The 19,119-nt window shown below is 37.3% G+C and overlaps 1 protein-coding gene across 1 annotated transcript; it reads left to right on the top strand.

Annotated features, from left to right (window-relative positions):
* Positions 1 to 11,403: 11,403 nt before the first annotated feature.
* On the top strand, positions 11,404 to 17,274 carry LOC133708624 (protein IQ-DOMAIN 14). Its single transcript, XM_062134093.1, has 6 exons — positions 11,404 to 11,812; positions 12,554 to 12,651; positions 12,801 to 13,223; positions 13,883 to 14,122; positions 15,934 to 16,065; positions 16,387 to 17,274. The coding sequence occupies exons 2-6, from the start codon at positions 12,577 to 12,579 to the stop codon at positions 17,125 to 17,127; spliced, it is 1,611 nt and encodes a 536-aa protein (XP_061990077.1). The 5' UTR covers positions 11,404 to 11,812; positions 12,554 to 12,576; the 3' UTR covers positions 17,128 to 17,274.
* Positions 17,275 to 19,119: the final 1,845 nt, after the last annotated feature.

The following is a 19,119-nucleotide window of genomic DNA, read 5'->3' on the forward strand; positions in this document are numbered from 1 at the left end:
ATGTAGACTAGGTAGGAGTTAGTGGAGAATGGTAGCTTACCTTGAATGAGTGGAGAGACATGTATTTATAGTGTGGGGATGGGTTTGTCACCCCTTTGTTTCCAATGTGGGACTAGCTGCCCGATACCACAAGGGTATGGTATCGGCAGCATGTCTGGGCTTTATTGGAATTACTTTAGGTGGCTAATGAGTATTGTGCTTCCGATACTTGTGCCTGAGAGGTATCTATACCAACACATGTCTAGTTGGTTTTCCTTTAGGTGCTATGCCTCTTGTATGCCGACCTCGTAGGGATTTCACTGCGTATCAAATTGTTTACATGTTTTGCAATTTTCCCTAGTCATGGTAAAGTAAGACTACTCTACAGGTTCGAGTTGTGCTATGAAATGTGATTTGAGGGAATGTTATGGTTATCTCTTCCTCGATGCCAACTAGTTGTTAGGGCAAGGTTTAAGGTGCGAGACTGGAGTTTGATTTCGTGCTTGAGTATTTGAGACGATCGAGGGACAATAGCTTTGGGCCATCTCTGAATGCTATAATTGCTTCGGAATCAGGATTGTTGTTGAAAGTGGAACTAGTAGTAATGGTGGTTCTGACTTTGAACCGAGTTTCAGGAAATGTGTTACATGACATGATCGATTATGTAAGCGACACTTAGGACATTACTAGAGATCATTGGAGATCACTTGGGAATCTCAGTATTGGAGGCCTTTTTCCCGACCTGATGATTTGCAGAGAAATCCAGATTGAAATTTCTCCAACTGGATACCTTATGGCAGCGTCATGTATGAATCACCCTCCGGTAGACAACTCTTCCTTAGTTTCAAATCGCTTGACTGTGGAGGGTGGAGAGAAAATTGAAGAAGAAATATTCTGGGTTGTTATGGCTAGTTGCCATGTTTTCCAGTGACTGGTCACTAATGATGGTAAGTGAGAAGTGGAAGTGATGACAGTAAATAAGAGTTGTAAGTAGAATGAAATTCTTAGGATTGATCATCTTGGCTCGTTGACCTGACCAAGACATTTGAGCATAGTTTTGTTCGGAATAAAAGGAATTGATTCCAGGTACATTGACTTAAAAATTGGTCTTCTTAAGTTTTGGATTGTAATGAGTAGGGAGATGGACAGAAGTGGGTTTTTGAAGTTGTTGTTGTGTTTGAAGTTTGAGTAATCGGAGGGATGTTTAAAGTTTTACAATGGAATTACAACCTTGGTCAATATTTATCTGGGAGGATTGGAATCAGCTCTTCATACGTGATATTGTGCAAGTGTGTGTCTTTGGTTACTCATTTTCGGTGAAATGGTTTAACGTAATTTCAGAGATTGACTGTTGTGACATCGTTGGGTATCCATAGTGGTACAAGCATAATTACTATGTGATATGGAGTTTGATTCGAGTTCTGAATCGTGGAACTTTGAAGATTTAATTGTGATTGGTTCTTGGTGGAGCATTTGATAGACTGAATGGTTGTGATATTATAAGAGTGGTTAGTGGAGTGACTTTAAGGAAATAAGTTTTTCAGTTAGCTTTGGGAATATTTCGAGTCATAGCTTGACCAGAGTTCTAGTTATATATTGGGTGAAACGTATTGTGGCCTGTCTATTGAGTGACGTATTTCAGTGGTGATTAATTTGAGAAATCGGATCGTTATGTGGTGAGACCACTTTTGGATCCTGTTTCGCTTTGTGTGATACAAGATGTTGGACGGGTGTTCTTCGTTTTATATCAAGGATGTTGTTCAAGGAAGACCTGGTGAATGGTGTGTTGTCGTCTTGGAAAACTGTTTGCTGCTTGAGTTGAATACATGTAATGGATTACTTTGGAGGAATTGAGTGAGTTTTACTATCTTGGTGCCATTATTGGTGGTAATGGGTTAAGCTGTTTGAGATATTAGTTCTCGCCTTGATCGACTTTTCTACCGTATGGTAACCCTTGATTGAGAACTATAGGAAGTAGTTAGTATGATTGATATTTGGTCACCATCACATGCTTACTAGCGAGATGACGTGATTACGAAGTATGAGTTTGGCGTGGAATTATTGGCATACACTTAAGATTTATCGGAAGTCTAAACTGACATTTGAAGTGTGAATTGTAGCTCTCCTATGGTTTAATTGTGTGGTAGGCTTACTTCTTGGAAGGATGAGGTTTGGAAAATTTTGGTGCAATATTGGTTTGCGTAGTATGGTCATTGAGATTGTTGTTGTAGCTAAAATCTTATTAAATAAGTATTGTTTGGAGAGCAGATCTTCAGCTACTTTATCCTCAGGTCAGTAAAAGACAATTGTTGCCTGGGAAAGTTGACTTTGAATCAAGCAAAAAGAGTTGACCATATTTAAGTATTTCGTAGTTTGATGTTGATTGTTGGAATATTACAATCTGGAAACACGAAGAAGAGAGTGAAGCGCTATGGTAGCAGCCTTTGTACAAGAATCTGAAGGGTGTTGCCTTGTGGCTGCCAAAGAAGCTATATGATTAGGAACTTATCGGTTTGATCAAGGCTATCCTATGATACACTTGACAACTGTGGGACCTTTACGTGAACGACATTTGACCAGAAATCTAAGCACAAACAGACAAAAAAAAAGTGTTGTTTGTGGTAGCTAAGGAAACTACTTGTTTTGGACTTGTTGATTAACAGTGACCATCTTGTGGTGTTTTAATAGCAGTTGGACTTCCCCATAAACGCGTGTACAAATTGAAAATGTATTACGTATGGGTCAATGTATTATCACAATGTTGTTGGTGAACAGGTTGGATCTTCACCGTGTGACTTATATAAAAAGGTTACAAATGCTACTATTCCAACCAAATGGTTTGTGATGTCGATACCTTGTGTCATCTAAGCTAGTAGTTGACTTGAGGTCGTAAAAGAAAACTTAACCCAAGGAAGAGTCGACAAATTTCAGGATTCTGGCAGTATCGAATGAGGTCTTGCTTCGATAAGTTTTTTGGGGACTATGAAAGAAATTCTTCCTGCTTGTGGATTATGTCGTTTCTTCAATATCTCGTTTTCCTTGACTCGCGAGTCGATTTTCTGTTATGTGGTATTCAAGGTGTAATTCGTTCAAGTAACCGACTTTGATTTAACCTCGAGTCTTTATTCTCAAAATTCTTCAATGTGTTTCTGCTCACATATTCGAACCATTTACATGTTGCTTCGAACATAAGGCTTTGACGATTTTCTTCTTCATTCGATAAGGATTTTCAGTAACGACTGGAATTAAATATATCTCCTAAGACAGTGAATGCAGCAGGAACGCTATGGGAATCGATCAAATTTCAGTGACTGGCCGGATTTCATCTTGAGGATTGTTCCTTTTAAGTGTTGATCTCCTTGTTCTAATTGGCAAACTCTTGGATCAGTTTTAAAGCTAATTTCTACATGTTTTGAGCAGACTTGCACATCTTTTCTGTGCCTTATCATCACCACTGTTATATGATTGACGTGCTATCTTGAGTATCTTCTTCGTGAATGTTTACTGCGGATTAACGTGTGCACCCCATCTCTACTTCGACAATATGAAATTTTAAGGACGAAATTTTTTATAAGGATGGGAGAATTGATACCTATTAGATCTTAAGTTACCGGCTTACTGGTCAATTGGACGATAAACAACAACTATTTTTACTTTTACCTTTGTTTTGGACTTTTTAGGAGTCCTAAGAGTTGGCTTTTTATGGGATAACAATTTGAAAAAAATTTCTTCACAAAAGTTCTAGAGGACGTTAAACCGAGTTCGTGGACACGTGACACGTTTAAATCGCAGTTCGTAAGCGAAAGTTATGATCAAAAATGTAAAAGTTATTGTTAATGGTAATTTTTCTATAAAAGGAGTTACTGTGGTAAGTTTTCATTTTTGGAAACTTACCCCCGACAATTTCTCTCTCTCTCTCTCTCTCTCTCTCTCTCTCTCTCCCCGACCCCGTTATCTTCTTCCGACAATTTCTCCTCCGTCCGGCGACGGATTTTGGAGCAACAGGTACCGTTGGAAAGTCTCGCCATCCTCTTCAATTTTAAGGTGGTTTGGTGGCTCGGTTTGAACCGTAGAAGGTGTAGCAAGGAAGAGAAAAAGTGTCAGCGCTGTCGTTCTCGGGTTTTGATCGGAACTTGAGTTTCCGACCACCTTCGGCGACAATTCTTAGTGGGTCTTGGAGCTCTTACAACACACATCAATCCTTCCAATCCTCTTTATCCAATTTGAAGTGTGGAGCACGAATTGATGCCTTGAAATTCTAGGGTTCCAAATTGGCTCTTTTTGCTTTCGAGGTAAATCCTGGACTTTTGACTTCAAATTAGACTTTGTTGTAGTTGTGAAAGTTGTTGAGCTTGAAGAGAGGAATATTTTGACATATGTCTTGATACCCGGTTCAGGGGTTGGCCGATGGTGCGTGGGCCACTATTGGTGGCGCGTAGGGCCGATTCTGGCCTTCTGTTTTAGCTAGTTGAGTTCGTTGTAATGTATAGAACCTGTAGGTATGAATTTGGTGAAAATCAGAGAAAGTTTGATATCGATTGTGATTTTCCGAAGTTTGATATTTCGGTTATCAATTTACGAGAATCCGACCATCGGATTTCTCTCAGTTCTGCCCTAGAGCCTTTAAATCGACTAATCGATCATAGTGGTGAAGTTTGGGTTGAATCCGAGAAGAAATGGAGATGTTGGTTTACGAGGGGTTTTCGGGTTTCATTTTAGGAAAGTATTTATTTTCGAATCGTCGTTCACGAGTTATAATTGTATACAGGGCGACGTACCGAACTACTGCTAGTCGAAAAAATCTGTATGCGTGGTCGCCTAAATCTTACTGTGAGTGGGCTTTTGTTTTAAATAATGATGCATGAGTTTATTTCTCGAATTAATGCTTTAATTAATTATCGTATTATTTATCGAACTTGTTATTTAGTTCTGGACTATAATTTGAGCATATGATTTTATTTCGATTGATCTCGTGGATTTGCTTTCAATGATGATTTCGGAGATTATTTGTGATTCATTTCGATGTTGACTTTCAGAAAAGATTTTGCTTTACTATTTGTTTTGACATTGAGCTTTCCATTGAATATTTCGAAATGAGGACATTATTTAAATTCATGAATTTTCTTTGCTTATTTGTTTATTGACTCGAGAATATTTTGGGGGTGTGTCACATTTATTGATTTCTTATTACGAAATTTTCCGAGTACGGTTGGGAACCGTACTTGTGCCTTTATTTTGAGAGTTGGGGAAGCATTACTAATTTTGGTTTTTCTCATGTTTTCCTATGTCGTACCTTGGGTGATTATTTATCATGCTAGAATGTAGTCCGCCTTTGTGGTGACGTGATGGGATCACGAAAGCCTATTCGCCTTTGTGGTGCTGGGTTGTTGTCTTTCTGGCGGTAACTCTAAAGCCCAGTATCCTATCCACCTCAGTGGCTTAAGGGTATATATAGGAGTATGAGAGTACTTTAGCATGGGAGGATATCACCCGAGCCTAGGAGGCTCATTCGTATGACTATCATCTTGCCCTACTTATATTTTATTATTTTTGACTAGCGGGGCTAGTTTGATTTTACTTAACCAGCTGGGCTGGCTTGTTTTTATGAGATTCTCATATTTAAAGATAAATGTTTTATCATCGTTGCATGCATCGAGATTTTTAAAGGAAGAACACGTGGGAAAGTATTAAAGCTTTGCTTCATTTAAATTATCTTATTTATTTATTTTTGTCCACTCATGCTAATGTTTTTTTCAATACTTTCCCTTGGGCCCTTCGGTTTCAAATGCCCAGTTTGTAGGCAAGATTAGTTGAGGCCGGGCGTACATGGAGTTGAGGCATAGTTGTCACTGCTTCGGCATTGTAGGATCTATCAATCATTTACCCTCTTTACTTTTTATTCTTGTATACATTTTGTTTTAGAATTGCTCTGATAACTTATGGGATTAATGTTGTTAAGTTGAGACTTGTGTAATGTGAATTGGGAGATGTTGTGATTTTGGGAGCAGGGTGGCTCCAGTAGTTGAGGATGGTGTTTGATATTAGAAGTGTAAATGTCTTTTTACAGGTTTTGGGTAGTCCACTTTTAGGGGAAGTTTTGCCAAATTTTTGTTAAAATTCCGCAGGACCACTTCTGATTTCAGGGTGAAATCCGGGGCTGGTCCTTTCATCTCTTGTGGTTAGTTCCTTTGCGCACTTATATCTTAGTCTACATCTTCGGCAACACAACTTTCGACTAAACTCCTTTTTTTTGTCCCACAATGGGTTTTCCCGGACTTAAGGTTTTGTGTGTTGGCATTAAAAATGATATTTATTTCAGGGTAAACCCTTAAGTCTGAGAACCGAATGATATTAAGAACTGGACCTAACTATACTTAGCACAATGCTAATCGTAGTTCAATTTTGATATAATGTTCGAAGATGGAGTTCAAATGAAGTGTCAGTTTTTGGACATCCAAGGGGGAGGGAGTGTTGTAGGACACTTAGTAAAGTGGTTGTCCAGTAAACTAATGTCCTTATGAGATATAATAAGTGAACTACATACATTGAGCAAGACATTAATTTTCTAAAGACCTTTGGTGTTCTTCTACTTATTCCATAAGAATTACACTATTTATGAGAGAACATTAGTTGTATGGTTAGTGGGCTTAGTGGTAATAATGGGGTAATTAGTTGCTCCTCATTATGATGTACCATGAATACACCTTAACCTATCCACTACATAAAGAGGTTGAGGCATCACCATTTCACACATCAATTGAATCATACACAACTAGATCAATGCAAATGAACTTCTTACTCTCTACACTTCTGTCTCTTTGGTTTTTTTATCTTTCCTAGCTGAGTTAATATATAGGCGACTCACAATAACCGTGTTAAATTTTCTTTATTTTTTTTGTGGTTAGTTTGATGTAATCGTAGATTGTTATTATGGGGATGATCTCTTAAGACAACGACTAGGAAAAACCTAACTTTAGGTTTTTGCATCAAAGGGTGACGACATTAGGTCAGATTTGTTAATTGTAGTTGTGGTACTATTTGGTATCGATCTAGTATGGTTCCATAATGAAAAAGTTGGATTTGGCTTTTTTGACTAGTTTGGACTGTAGTTGCGGCAGTGTGATCGGTTCCTCGTTTAACGATAAGGCTAAAACAAGTTCTTCAATTTTCTCCTACTGAATTTAGGTGATTTGACATTGATATTCTGATATGTGATGGGATCTAATTGATGGAAATGTTCTAAAAAATTCGTCGTGTTGTGACTATTATGAGATTTGGTTCGAGGAGCTTGTTGATCATTCAACAGTGGTTCAAGGGGATTGGAGAACTGAAAGAGTTTGTATGATCTGGTAAGAGGCAAAGATTATTGGTGATCACGACCTCAAAATTTATATCTTTAGCCAGCAATAAGTTTAGTCAATCTTGGACAATCACTTTGACCTTCTTCTTTTGCGTGTGGTGTGAATTGCTTGTGGCATTCGGAGTGGGATACCAAGTTGACCTAAACCTTAATCAAAGATATCTTGCCACCCTCATTTATTACTAGGGAAAAACTAACAAACAGTACCTGAGCTATGCTACTAATAACTTTCGTACCTCAAGTTCAAAAAATATCAGATTGGTATATGGACTTTTAACCCCGACCCAAGATACGTATCTAGGAACAGTAAAACCGTTAACGGGGTTAACTTTTCAAGGGTAGAGTGGTCATTTCACTGTTCTTCTTTTCCAAAGCCCTCTCCTATCTCTCTGCAATCTCAGAATTTTTTTTCTTCTTCTTCACACATAAGTAAAAATGAGAATAAATTCTATTATGGCAATGGGTTTTTGGTTTGTGTTGGTTTTTGGTGAATGTCTGGTATATATTTGATTTCCGCTGAACCAATTCTCTTTCCCTCTCTCTCGCTCGTTAATTTGACTTCCTCGAAACGATTCGTTTTGCTCTGCAAGAACGACACTAAGCTCTAGTTCTCCATGTTCGACCGCCGCTGGGGCTCTAAGACCCAGATCAAGAAATGGGGTAATGGCAAAATCACCTACCAAATTCTCTACAAGACTCTGAGCTGGTGGAAGAATCTGATCGGGTTCTAGGGCCAAGGCGGTCAGACCACGTCTCCGCCTTTGATTTTCTTCAAGTGAGGCCCTTCGTTCCTCACTGGGTCCTAGGTCTCTCCGGCCAAGGAGCGCAGCTACGGTGCTGTAAAGGCGCCGTTCTTGTGTATGAGCCTCTCGCCAGAGGGCCAAGTTGTTAACTTTCTAGACCCAGAAGGGCAATCCGAGTTTACAGTGGCAGTGTTAAACTCCGGTCAGCCCAATTTCTCGGATAAGGATTTGGAGCCAGTGAATTTGACCTTGATGGGGAAGACCCATTTTGTGGTGGACGAAGATATGAGCTTTGCCGCTAACAGAAATGGAGGTAGACCAAGTTCTCATTTTTACTTATGTGTGAAGAAGAAGAAGAAGAAGAAGAAGAAGAAGAAGAAGAAGAAGAATTCTGAGATTGCAGAAAGATAGGAGAGGACTTTGGAGAAGATGAACAGTGAAATAACCACTCTATCCTTGAAAAGTTAACCCCTTTAACGGTTTTACTGTTCCTAGGTACGTATCTTGGGTCGGGGTTAAAAGTCCAGATACCAATCTGATATTTTTTGAACTTGCGGTACAAAAGTTATTAGTGGCCGATAGCTCAGGTACTGTTTATGAGTTTTTCCCTTATTACTAAATGCTATAACTTTTAGCTTGCATGTATGAATTCGTATATTTTGTCAAAAAAACTTCATACTGCACCATATTCTGTGCATTTGCGACTAGAGTTTTCTTTTGTTTGATTTAATCTTATAGTTTTATATTTCTAGGCTCGTTTTGAATAAACAGAAGTAATTATGTATTGTAATTTGTAATGAATGATATTTGTCAGCTTTTTTTAGTGCTTGACTATAAATACTTTGTACGAGTTTTAGCTCTGTTATGATTTCACAATTTTACATAACTTTTGAACTGTTTAAAGTTTTTTTTTTTTTTTTTTATTGAAGAAGAATTTTATCAACTTAAACGAATGCATCAATATGGGGACAATTGTTCTCAGCAGAGAACCCCCATAGAGCTAACAGACTAAACACCATCAAGTAAATCATGGAGCCATGGAGGCCCTACATCTTTGCAAAACATAGTTTGTATCAAAGATGATCTCACCAATTTGTGAGCAACTAAATTGGAGCGTTTCTTCACATGCTTCCAAAAAAACATATCAAACTCCCTCATAAGCAACCGAACTGCATCTAATACTCCTCCAATAGCACTCAAATCCCATCCAGAAGCATTTAGGCCATTGAGCACAGTAAGTGCATCACCATAAACTCTCACATTTCTCAACCCCAATTCTCTACCAAACTTTAGTGCATGCCATAAGGCTAAAGCCTCTGCTGCTATAGGTTTAATAGGAACTGGTAAAGTAATAGACATTGCACCCATTAACTGACCTGCACCACTTAAAATCACAGCACCCAGCCCTACACATCCCCTTGATACATCAACTGCACCATCAAAAAACAACTAAGACTCTTCTCCTTCAAACTGTTGACCAGGTTCACCACCACCCCCATTATGCCCTCGTTGCAAAGTAACACTACTGGTCTACACCTTTGAAAGTTCAAGTTGCCACTCCAAACTCCTTTGCACAATCTGTCCGGCTTCCAATTCTGATTTACCATGAACCACATCATTCTACACTTCCATATCCACCAATTAACCAATCCAAATAACTCCAACTCACTTTGAGATCCAACTGCAGCCACATGAAGCACAAGATCAGTAAAAGAAAACTCCTTCAAGTGTTTTTTGAAATTACTAAAATTTTCGTTGAAATTTTGTAATAATTGAGCAATATCCAAAATATATTCGAAACTAATTTGTGCGTACTAAAATTTGCTAAAAGTAATTGATATTTCAATCGATAGCCAAAATTTCTATTGAAAATTCTGTAAATAATATGAAGCATCGAAATTTTCTGTTGAAATTGAAATTTTGAAGTGCCAAATTGTATCTGGAACTAAACATAAAATTACAAATATAACTACTATGTACATTCGTCCAATATATATATATATATATATATATATATATATATATATATATATATATATATGATACGATGTACCAACTATAAGACTCAGATCGCATGGCTTATCCAGTGTCATTGGGTCCACATCCACCAAAGGCCTACTACCTTTCCTCTCTTATTGATGATTAATTATTCTAATCGTTGTTATTTCTTCCTCCTTCACGATACTAGCTCTTGTTTAATTTTTGATTTTATATGTTATCTTATACCAGCTATTGTTGGTGCTATCAACTATGATGTAAAACATTTGATTTTGATTTATGCTATTTAGTCGTTTAAGATGGGGCGGTGGTTTAAGAATGGGTCAAGCAATGAAGCTAGACCAGAATGGAAGTCATTTGGTCCTTTTGGACGTAAAAGACCCAAGTTTAGACTTGACTCTCCCAACTTAGAATTTGGTCGAAACAATAGCTACTTGTGTACCACTCTCTTTCTAAATATAATAATCAATATTCATATTTTCAGGTGTAATTGGTTAAAAGGTTGAATGGAATTGAAGTGCACATTCCAAGCTTAGGGGGCAAAGACATATTCAAAGGTCAAGAGATATATGCTCATTGTTGTAACGTGGTTTAGAATTTTGAGACCTGCTAATCTTAATTTATAATTGTAATTATATCAAATGAGCTAGCTAAAACACAATCTGCGTACATCTAAACCACACGAATTCAAGAAAAGAAGAGCAAAGCTGCTCCATCAAAATCCCTTCAAGTTTGTCAAGTTCTACAGATTTCAATAAAAGAAGAATAAAGTTGCACAACTCATATCTCTTCAAATGTCCTCAAGTCTATCAAAGGATTAAATGATACTCAACACATAATTTTTATTTTAATTGAAAACATTACATAAATTGAATAATAAAATAAACGAAAAGTATGATGGAACAAAACACCAAGAAATGTTATGGAGATTTTAGATATTATATTTTTTTTCATAATTTTAGTTAGATAATTATTGGCGTATCTCTTAATAAAAGAATTAAATTAATTGGGCTGCTGGCCCCATATGTACCCAAAAAAAAGAAAAAAAGAATTAAATTGATGATTTGACACTTCAATTTAATAATGTAATAAATAAGCAAAACCAATTTAAATTAAGAGGGATAGAGGTATTTTTATGGTAGAGACTTTTGTTATCCAAAACTGCCGATCCAAGACCGTTGTAGTAAAGACGAGGGATGAGTACAAAAATAATAAAGAGAGAAAAATAGAAATGAAAAAGAAGAAAAAAACCAGATCGAGGTACCAACCCCAAAGTAACCAACCGTGTAATAAGTATCTTCTGCCCAAATAGTCTTCCCATTTAAGTAAAGTTGGGTGAAGTTGGCCACACACACAGGGACACATTGAGTGAGAAAGTGGCCAACCTCTCTCTGTCTTTCTTCGTCATCATGATTCATGATCATCAATCCTCTCCTAGATAGCTAAACAAAATTATAAATCCCACAAAAGGTGAAAGGTGGTAAAGAAGAAAAAGCAAATTCATACAAGCAAGAACCAGATTCAAAGTTGTAGAGAGAGAGAGAGAGAGAAAAGGTGTTTTGGAAAAGAAGCATGTGCTGGTATAACAAAGCAAAGCTGGGAGACTAAAGGGGGAAGCGACCCCTTTCCCTTCCCTTCCCTTCTCTTCTCTTCTCTCTTCTCTGCTTGCTCTTTGCTTTTGCTTGTAGCAGCTTTTTCAAGGGTCTTTGGAAGCTTGGATGGTCTCAATAAGGTACAAATTATCTCAGTCTCATGTTAATTATCCTTGTTAAACTTTTGGGTTTATATCGCTCTATGTCTTGGAGATTGGTAGAAATGATTTTTTTATTTTAAGGAATTAATTTATATTAATTAATTGAAATATGGGTTTCTCTTGTGGAGCAAAAAGGAGCATATCTATTGATTTGCGGAATTTTTTTTCTTCTTGGGATTCCTCTTGTTTTTTTCATTGCGTCAGATGCTGTTTCCTGGAGAATTATTGTCTTGTTACCGTTAACTTGTACGGTTGTACCTACCTACCTACCTCTCTCTCTCTCTCTCTCTCTCTCTCTCTCTCTCTCTCTTAGTGCCTGCAGATTTGTTCTGTGTTTTTGTTCTCCAGTCGAAAATCCTTCCAAATCCAAATATGGTGGTTAATTAAATAAGGATACTGGGTGTTTGGATACACAGTTCTATTTTAATTTCTTCTGATCTAATTCTAGTATGGTTATAAAATATTGATTAGGTAAATATGTTAAGGCCGTTTGGAGCAACAAGCCGGAGTTTTTGACTCCATGAATTATATTCGCTATAATACATAGATGTTGAAGCTGTAGAAAGATCTCTTTGTTTCAGATGGCATATATGAGATTTCGGTTGCTCCTTACTTTTGTAGAAGGATTTACTTTTGTTGGGTAGTTGACCATCTCACCATGAAGTTGTAATCTACAAGCAGCTGTAAAATCCTTAATTGTTTGATGGATTTTCATTTCAGGAACAAACAGGAATGCTAGGAACATGGGAAAGAAAGGGAGTTGGTTTTCTGCCATAAAGAAGGTTTTTTCACCGCACTCCAAGGAGAAGGCAGCCGATGTAAGTAGATTTCCGCTCGTGCCTCATTTCTTCCTCCCAACGGTTTGACGAGCTTTTTCTTCCCAAAAAAAAAAATAAAAAAAATATGCCAAATGGCTTCCTTCGTATTCAAACATATAGCATACTCACTCTTGTTTGTCATATTGCAGGGTTTGGAGAAGAAAAGTGCAAAAGAAAAGAAGAAAGGAAAACAAAAAAATGGAGACACTAATTCATTCATTCCCCTGTTCAGAGAACCAAGCAGTATTGAGAAAATTTTTGGGGATTTTGAAAGGGAGCAACATGTAATATCTTTTAGACCTCCTATATCTGATGAGCAACCACAATCACCGCCTTCAGTGCTTCCAAGAGTTGCTTCTCCAAGGGCTCCTTCTCCAAGGGCAGCTTCTCCAAGGGCTCCTTCTCCAAGGGCGCCTTCTCCAAGAGCTCCATCTCCAAGGGCGCCTTCTCCAAGAGCTCCATCTCCTAGGATCGTTCATCACCATAAGGAGATCAGCTACAGACCGGAACCAACTCTAAGGAACCACCATGCTTCTGCTACTAAAATCCAAGCAGCCTATAGAGGTTATATGGTAAGCTTATGTTTTGTATGATTAGAATTCAAGACGATTGGGCAATTTGAGGGTACAACAATACAGGAAAACCTGATGGCTACTGCTAGTTTAGTTGATATATGAACCGTTCCTCATGGTACTGCTTTTTACTATGGAGCATATAAAAGGACTGTAAATATATTCCCCTATCATGAATATGTTAAGAATTGTGTAGTTTCGTAATCAGTCATTGGTGTGATGTCCGTTCAAGAGTCTTTCATACATATATGTTTATTATATGATTTTTTTTGTTTGTTTGTTTGTTTGTTTGTTTGTTTATTTTTTATTTATTTATTTATGTGGAGGAAGAAGATGAAGAAATAGAAATAGAGTTTTGTAACAATCTGTCGTAGGATCTGCTCTAGAGTCATTGGTATTATATACACACACAAATGTTACTGGAAGCCTAGGGAACAAAGAGTAGAACTAGAGTTTTACAGTTTCTTCCATTCTTGAATACGCTCTGATACCATATGAAGTTATCTTAATCAAGCCATTCATAGAACTACCTGTAGATGATCATGTATAGGTTTTTGTAACAATAGTTTATACTGTTCTGGTGACCCCATTAATCTGTATTTTATGTTCTAATGTTAATGATTTGACTCAGCTAACATAATGTGGTACTTTTTTTACAGGCAAGGAGAAGCTTTAGAGCTCTAAAGGGTCTAGTGAGGCTTCAAGGAGTGGTTAGGGGACAGAATGTCAAGCGTCAAACAGCGAATGCCATGAAATACATGCAACTCTTAGTGCGGGTTCAATCTCAGATTCAGTCACGGAGGATCCAGATGTTAGAAAGCCAAGCAAGACGTCAAGTTCAATACAAGAATGACAAAGATGTTGAAAACACATTTGGCAAATGGACCTTGAGCCAGGCAGTAAGTTTCCTGTCATCAATTTTTTCATTATAATATTATTATTACTACTACTACTACTACTATTACTATTATATGTGTGTGTGTTGCATTTCTATATGTTATAGTTGTTATTTTGTTAATGGACACAGAGAAAACCGATTCGTAAACTTGTAACTCTGAAAGTGGACAACAAAACCATGCCAATGCTAAAAACATAAACTTTCCTGCAAATGAATCCTATGCTAATTTCCTTTCAAAAAAAAAAAAAAAAAAAAAAAAATCCTATGCTAATTTAGACATGGACGCTAATAATGTAATCCTAAACAGATATCTGCACCTACTCTCCCATTATTATTCCACATTTGCGCCATTATCAGATTTGGTTGTGCTGTTCATATTTAATTATCAGACTCTGCCTACCATATGGTTCAGACAAAAAATTAAAAAAGTACAGGAACTACTGATGTACGCATTCCTATCAAGTCTTCTTCCAAAAGTTTAACTCATAGGAAAGGGAAATGTGGAAGTATTGAAGAAGAATTAGCTAGGTCAGGTCACAAGTCCCAACCAAAACTGGTTGGTTTCCATCTCCTAAAATTGTTACTCTGCCATTGGAAAAGGGCCATGAAAAGATTTATGACTTCCCTGAAACTTCACGGACTGACACTCCTATATGTCTGTCAAATAATTTAAAGCTGAGACACTAACACCACTCTAACAGCTAAGCTCTCTGCAAAGTTTAGGGGAATGATTTTAGCTATGTGGATAAGCTGAACACAGTTATGCTGCCATTGAAAAAGGGCCAAAAAGATATATGACTACCCTGAAACTAAGCGGACTAACAATCCCTCTCTATGTCAATAAGTTGAAGCTGAGCCACTCACACCATTCTAACAGCTAAGCTCTCTTCAAAGTTTAGGGGAATGATTTTAGCTATGTGCATAAGCTGAACATAGTTGCTCACTACCCTGAAACTACACGGACTAACACTTCCTCTATATGTCTGTCAAATAACTAGAGCTGAGCCATTACCACTAACAGCTAAGCTCTCTTCAAAGTTTAGGGGAATGATCCTAGCTATGTTCATAAGCTGAACACAGTTACTCTGTCATTGGAAAAGGGCGAAAAAGATATATCACTAGCTTGAAAGCCATTACCACTAACAGCTAAGCTCTCTTCAAAGTTTAGGGGAATGATCCTAGCTATGTTCATAAGCTGAACACAGTTACTCTGTCATTGGAAAATGGCGAAAAAGATATATCACTAGCTTGAAACTACACGGACTAAAACTCCGTCTGTCTGTCTGTGTCAAATAACTTAAAGCTGAGCCATTACCACTAACAGCTAAGCTCTCTGCAATGTTTAGGGAAATGATCCTAGTTATGCGCATAAGCTGAATACAGCACAATGCACACTCACGTGCCTGCTTCAGAGAAAGCTCTTCTTAGTGGTTGATTACCACTAACAGCTAAGCTCTATGCAAAGTTTAGGGGAATGATCCTAGTTATGCGCATAAGCTGAATACAGCACAATGCATACTCACGTGCCTGCTTCAGAGAAAGCTCTTCTTAGTGGTTGTAATGCCAAACGATAAAGTCAGCTCCTTCGTCTTCAAGCTGATTATATAATAGGCCTTATAAAAATCTTCCTTACCTGCTTTGTTTGCCATTCTTATTTATCGAATTTAGTCTATGCAATGGTCAATGAATTTACTCTGTATACTATGAAAGAGAAGAGAATACCGCCGTTGGTGTGCCTGTTACCTATTTAAATACTACGCATCTATAAAAAACAAAAATGGAATCCTAGTAATTGGAAGCAATGTGATGCAGTCCGAGATGGGAAATAACGATGACTGGGATGATAGCTTGCTAACTAAAGAGGAAATAGAGGCGAGGATGCAGAAAAAGGTTGAGGCTGTCGTCAAAAGAGAAAGAGCAATGGCTTATGCATACTCTCACCAGGTATTTCCTTTGTACCAACAGAATCAAACTTCACGTGCACTATGTGGTCTTTTTCCAGCTACCCTACTGGCTTTTTTTATTTATATTTATGCTACCGAGTCTGTAGTCTTTTTTACTTCATCTTATTTAATGAGTTCTTCATCTTCACTGTTCTGTCATAATTTTATTTCTCTATAGAATTTGAAGTCTGGTACTTGTAGAGTTACAGCATTCTGACTCTTTTTAATAAGTTGATCATGGTTTGTGGGGGACTTGGACTGGACTACCACGATGGGGATTTGTTTTGCATAATTGATATTTTCTACTTCTGTGTGCCAACAGCTGTGGAAAGCTACACCTAAATCAGGTCAAACACCTCTAGCTGATATCCGATCTGGGGGTTTTCCATGGTGGTGGAACTGGTTAGAACGTCAACTCCCGCCAAAAGACCCTCCTGTTGAAACCAATGCAATGAAAACCTTTCAGCCTACTCCTTCAAGATCACGTCCAGAGCTAAAGCAGAGCCCTTTGCCTCAATCAAGGCAACATCCTTTTGCATATGATAGCAATCTGGACACTCCAAAATCCTCAAAATCAACCATGAACCTCACAACACTAAAACAAGCACGAACCCCGCCTACCTTTAATACGAGGACTCCACAAGCAAACAGCTCTGGTTTATCAAAGTACACAAGACCAACAGCAGGTGGATCTGACTCCCCTTTCGGGTTTCCACTAAAGGATGATGATAGCCTTGTAAGCTGCCCTCCGTTCTCGGTTCCAAGCTACATGGCTCCGACGGCTTCAGCCAAAGCCAAAGCTAGAGCTAGTAGTAATCCAAGGGAGAGGTTTATGGGGACTCCAAGCAGCGAATCAAAGAGAAGGCTTTCTTTTCCTTTGACTCAAGGTATTGGGTCGTTCAAGTGGAAGAAAGGACCTTTTTTCTCTAATAATAAGGATTCTGGCTCTCAAAGGATTTTAGATAAGAACCAGTCTCTGCAATCTATAGAAATTATGAGTATAGATTCCACGGTTTCTATGCCTGCAGGAGTTGGAAGGAGGCCGTTTAACAGATTTGTGTGATTAAAATTTTGTTTGTTCTTAACCTTCTACCCCATTGTGTTTCTTTTGTATGTGTGTTTGGTGATAGATTGAGTCACTTGTTACTGGTGTAAAATAATAATAAACAAAAATATAGGAAATGATGGTTTGGAATTTTTTATTTTCTTATTTTCTTTAGGATTTGGGTGTTGGAAAAGTATTTTGAGAATTGTTCGTTTCGGTTTGCCAATCAAGCTATGCTTCGATGTTATATTGGTCACTTTTTTTGTAGAATTTATTTTCACCATGTGGTCATGTGTTGAGGTATGCAATTTTTGTGGCAGGCATTAATTGTTTTCACTCTCTTTTACCGGGCTTTTATTTTGGTATCGGCATGTACTATCTAAGGGCATCTCCAACACACTAGTTAAATTCAAATTTTAGCTATATATAGCTATTTTTAAAGCAAAATTCAACTCCAACAGACTAGCTATTGCTAAGTTAAATTGGCTAGTTATATTTAGCTAGAGAATCATGCATAGCTAAAGCAAAAGTTATATTCCTCTCTTCTTTTTTGTCCGTGTCAGTTTATGATTGGATAAAATATAGTATATTATTTATAAATAGCTACTACTGTTGGAGCAATATTGTTAAATCAATAGTTATATTTCACAATTTTAGCCATATTTAACTACAAAATAATTCCTACTGTTGAAGATGCTCTAAGTCAACTTGTGGGTTCCATAAGTTTTAGCAAATCATCAGTTAAGAAGTTTTTTTTGACCGAAGATTTGGGGGAGTTTTCCTGATGGTAAAATTATTCAAAGCCCAATATGATGATATGAAAAATGTAGGACGTGAATAAAGAACTTCAAATATTGGGGGAAGGTGTTTTTGTTTTTTTTGTTTCTTTTTTTTTTTTGGTTTTAGGAGAAATTAAAATTTACAAACTGAAACCTCTAAAACAACCAGATCTAAATTTATTAAAATTAAAAGCAGAAAGAGCTGACAACGGCAGTTTGTTAGTCCAAGTAATCAGCATGGCAACGCTATGGCCAAAATTTGCTATTGCGTGGGCAACGAAATTTGCTTCTTGAGGGACATGAACAAAGGAAATCTCTTTGAAACTACTAGAAAGACTAAGGATGTCTCTGATAAGAGTCCGTAGCCGCCAAGGAGTGGTGCATTTTCTGGTAATGGTGTCAATGATCAGCTTGGAATCGCCTTCAACAATGAGCTTCCAGAAATTATTAACCCAGGCATGAGAGAGGTCGTCTCTAACCGTAGTACCCTCAGCAATGGGGACAGAGGAGAGAAACCAAATAAGTCTAATTTGGTTCATACTCTTAAAAGTTTAATTAAAAAATAATATGAAACTTTCTTCTTGTGGGAGAAATTACAATAAAGTTATAATTTCTATATGAGAAACTCGTTGACAATAGGCTGAGGCACGGGTATCTCGCTCTCTTTAAGGAGATTCAAGCTCTCTGCAGAAGAATGCCGGTGCACCAGAAATCTCTTGACTTGTCCCCTCCAGGATACAACAGCCCAACAACAAGTTGTACGGCTCACACCAATCTGCACAAATTGGAGGAATCCAAAGCTCCACCAAAAGAACACCTTTCTTTGGCCAAAAAACACACAAGACACTTTGGGGGATTTTGGAAAGAAAGTTGATGGGTGAATAGTTGTATTTCGTAATAATATTACGTAAAAGCAAGGATATATTTGAGCATGCAACAAATTGTGCTATTTATAGGCTCTTAGGACACTCCCTACAATTAATAAGGTAGTAACCAAATGTCATAGGTTACAAAAAATTAAAACCCAAAATAAAACACCATGAGTTACAAATAAAATTCAAAATAAATTCTGAATTTAAACACACAAATAAATTCATAATTTAAACACAATAAATTCATCCAAATTTAATTTCAATAATAAAATATTAAAATGTAACAACATTCCCCTACTCATTTTAATATTTTAAAAGTAAATATAAATCAAAGTTACCGACTAAAGACAAACCATTAT

The sequence above is a fragment of the Rosa rugosa genome, chromosome 5 (assembly GCF_958449725.1).
Source record: "Rosa rugosa chromosome 5, drRosRugo1.1, whole genome shotgun sequence".
NCBI classification, from domain to species: Eukaryota; Viridiplantae; Streptophyta; class Magnoliopsida; order Rosales; family Rosaceae; genus Rosa; species Rosa rugosa.

Excerpts from the sequence above, each read along its gene's own strand:
- LOC133708624 (XM_062134093.1), top strand. The coding sequence starts at position 12,577 with ATGGGAAAGAAAGGGAGTTGGTTTTCTGCCATAAAGAAGGTTTTTTCA. Across the intron at positions 13,224-13,882 it reads CAGCCTATAGAGGTTATATG|GCAAGGAGAAGCTTTAGAGC; the intron begins GTAAGCTTATGT and ends CTTTTTTTACAG. Across the intron at positions 14,123-15,933 it reads AATGGACCTTGAGCCAGGCA|TCCGAGATGGGAAATAACGA; the intron begins GTAAGTTTCCTG and ends AATGTGATGCAG.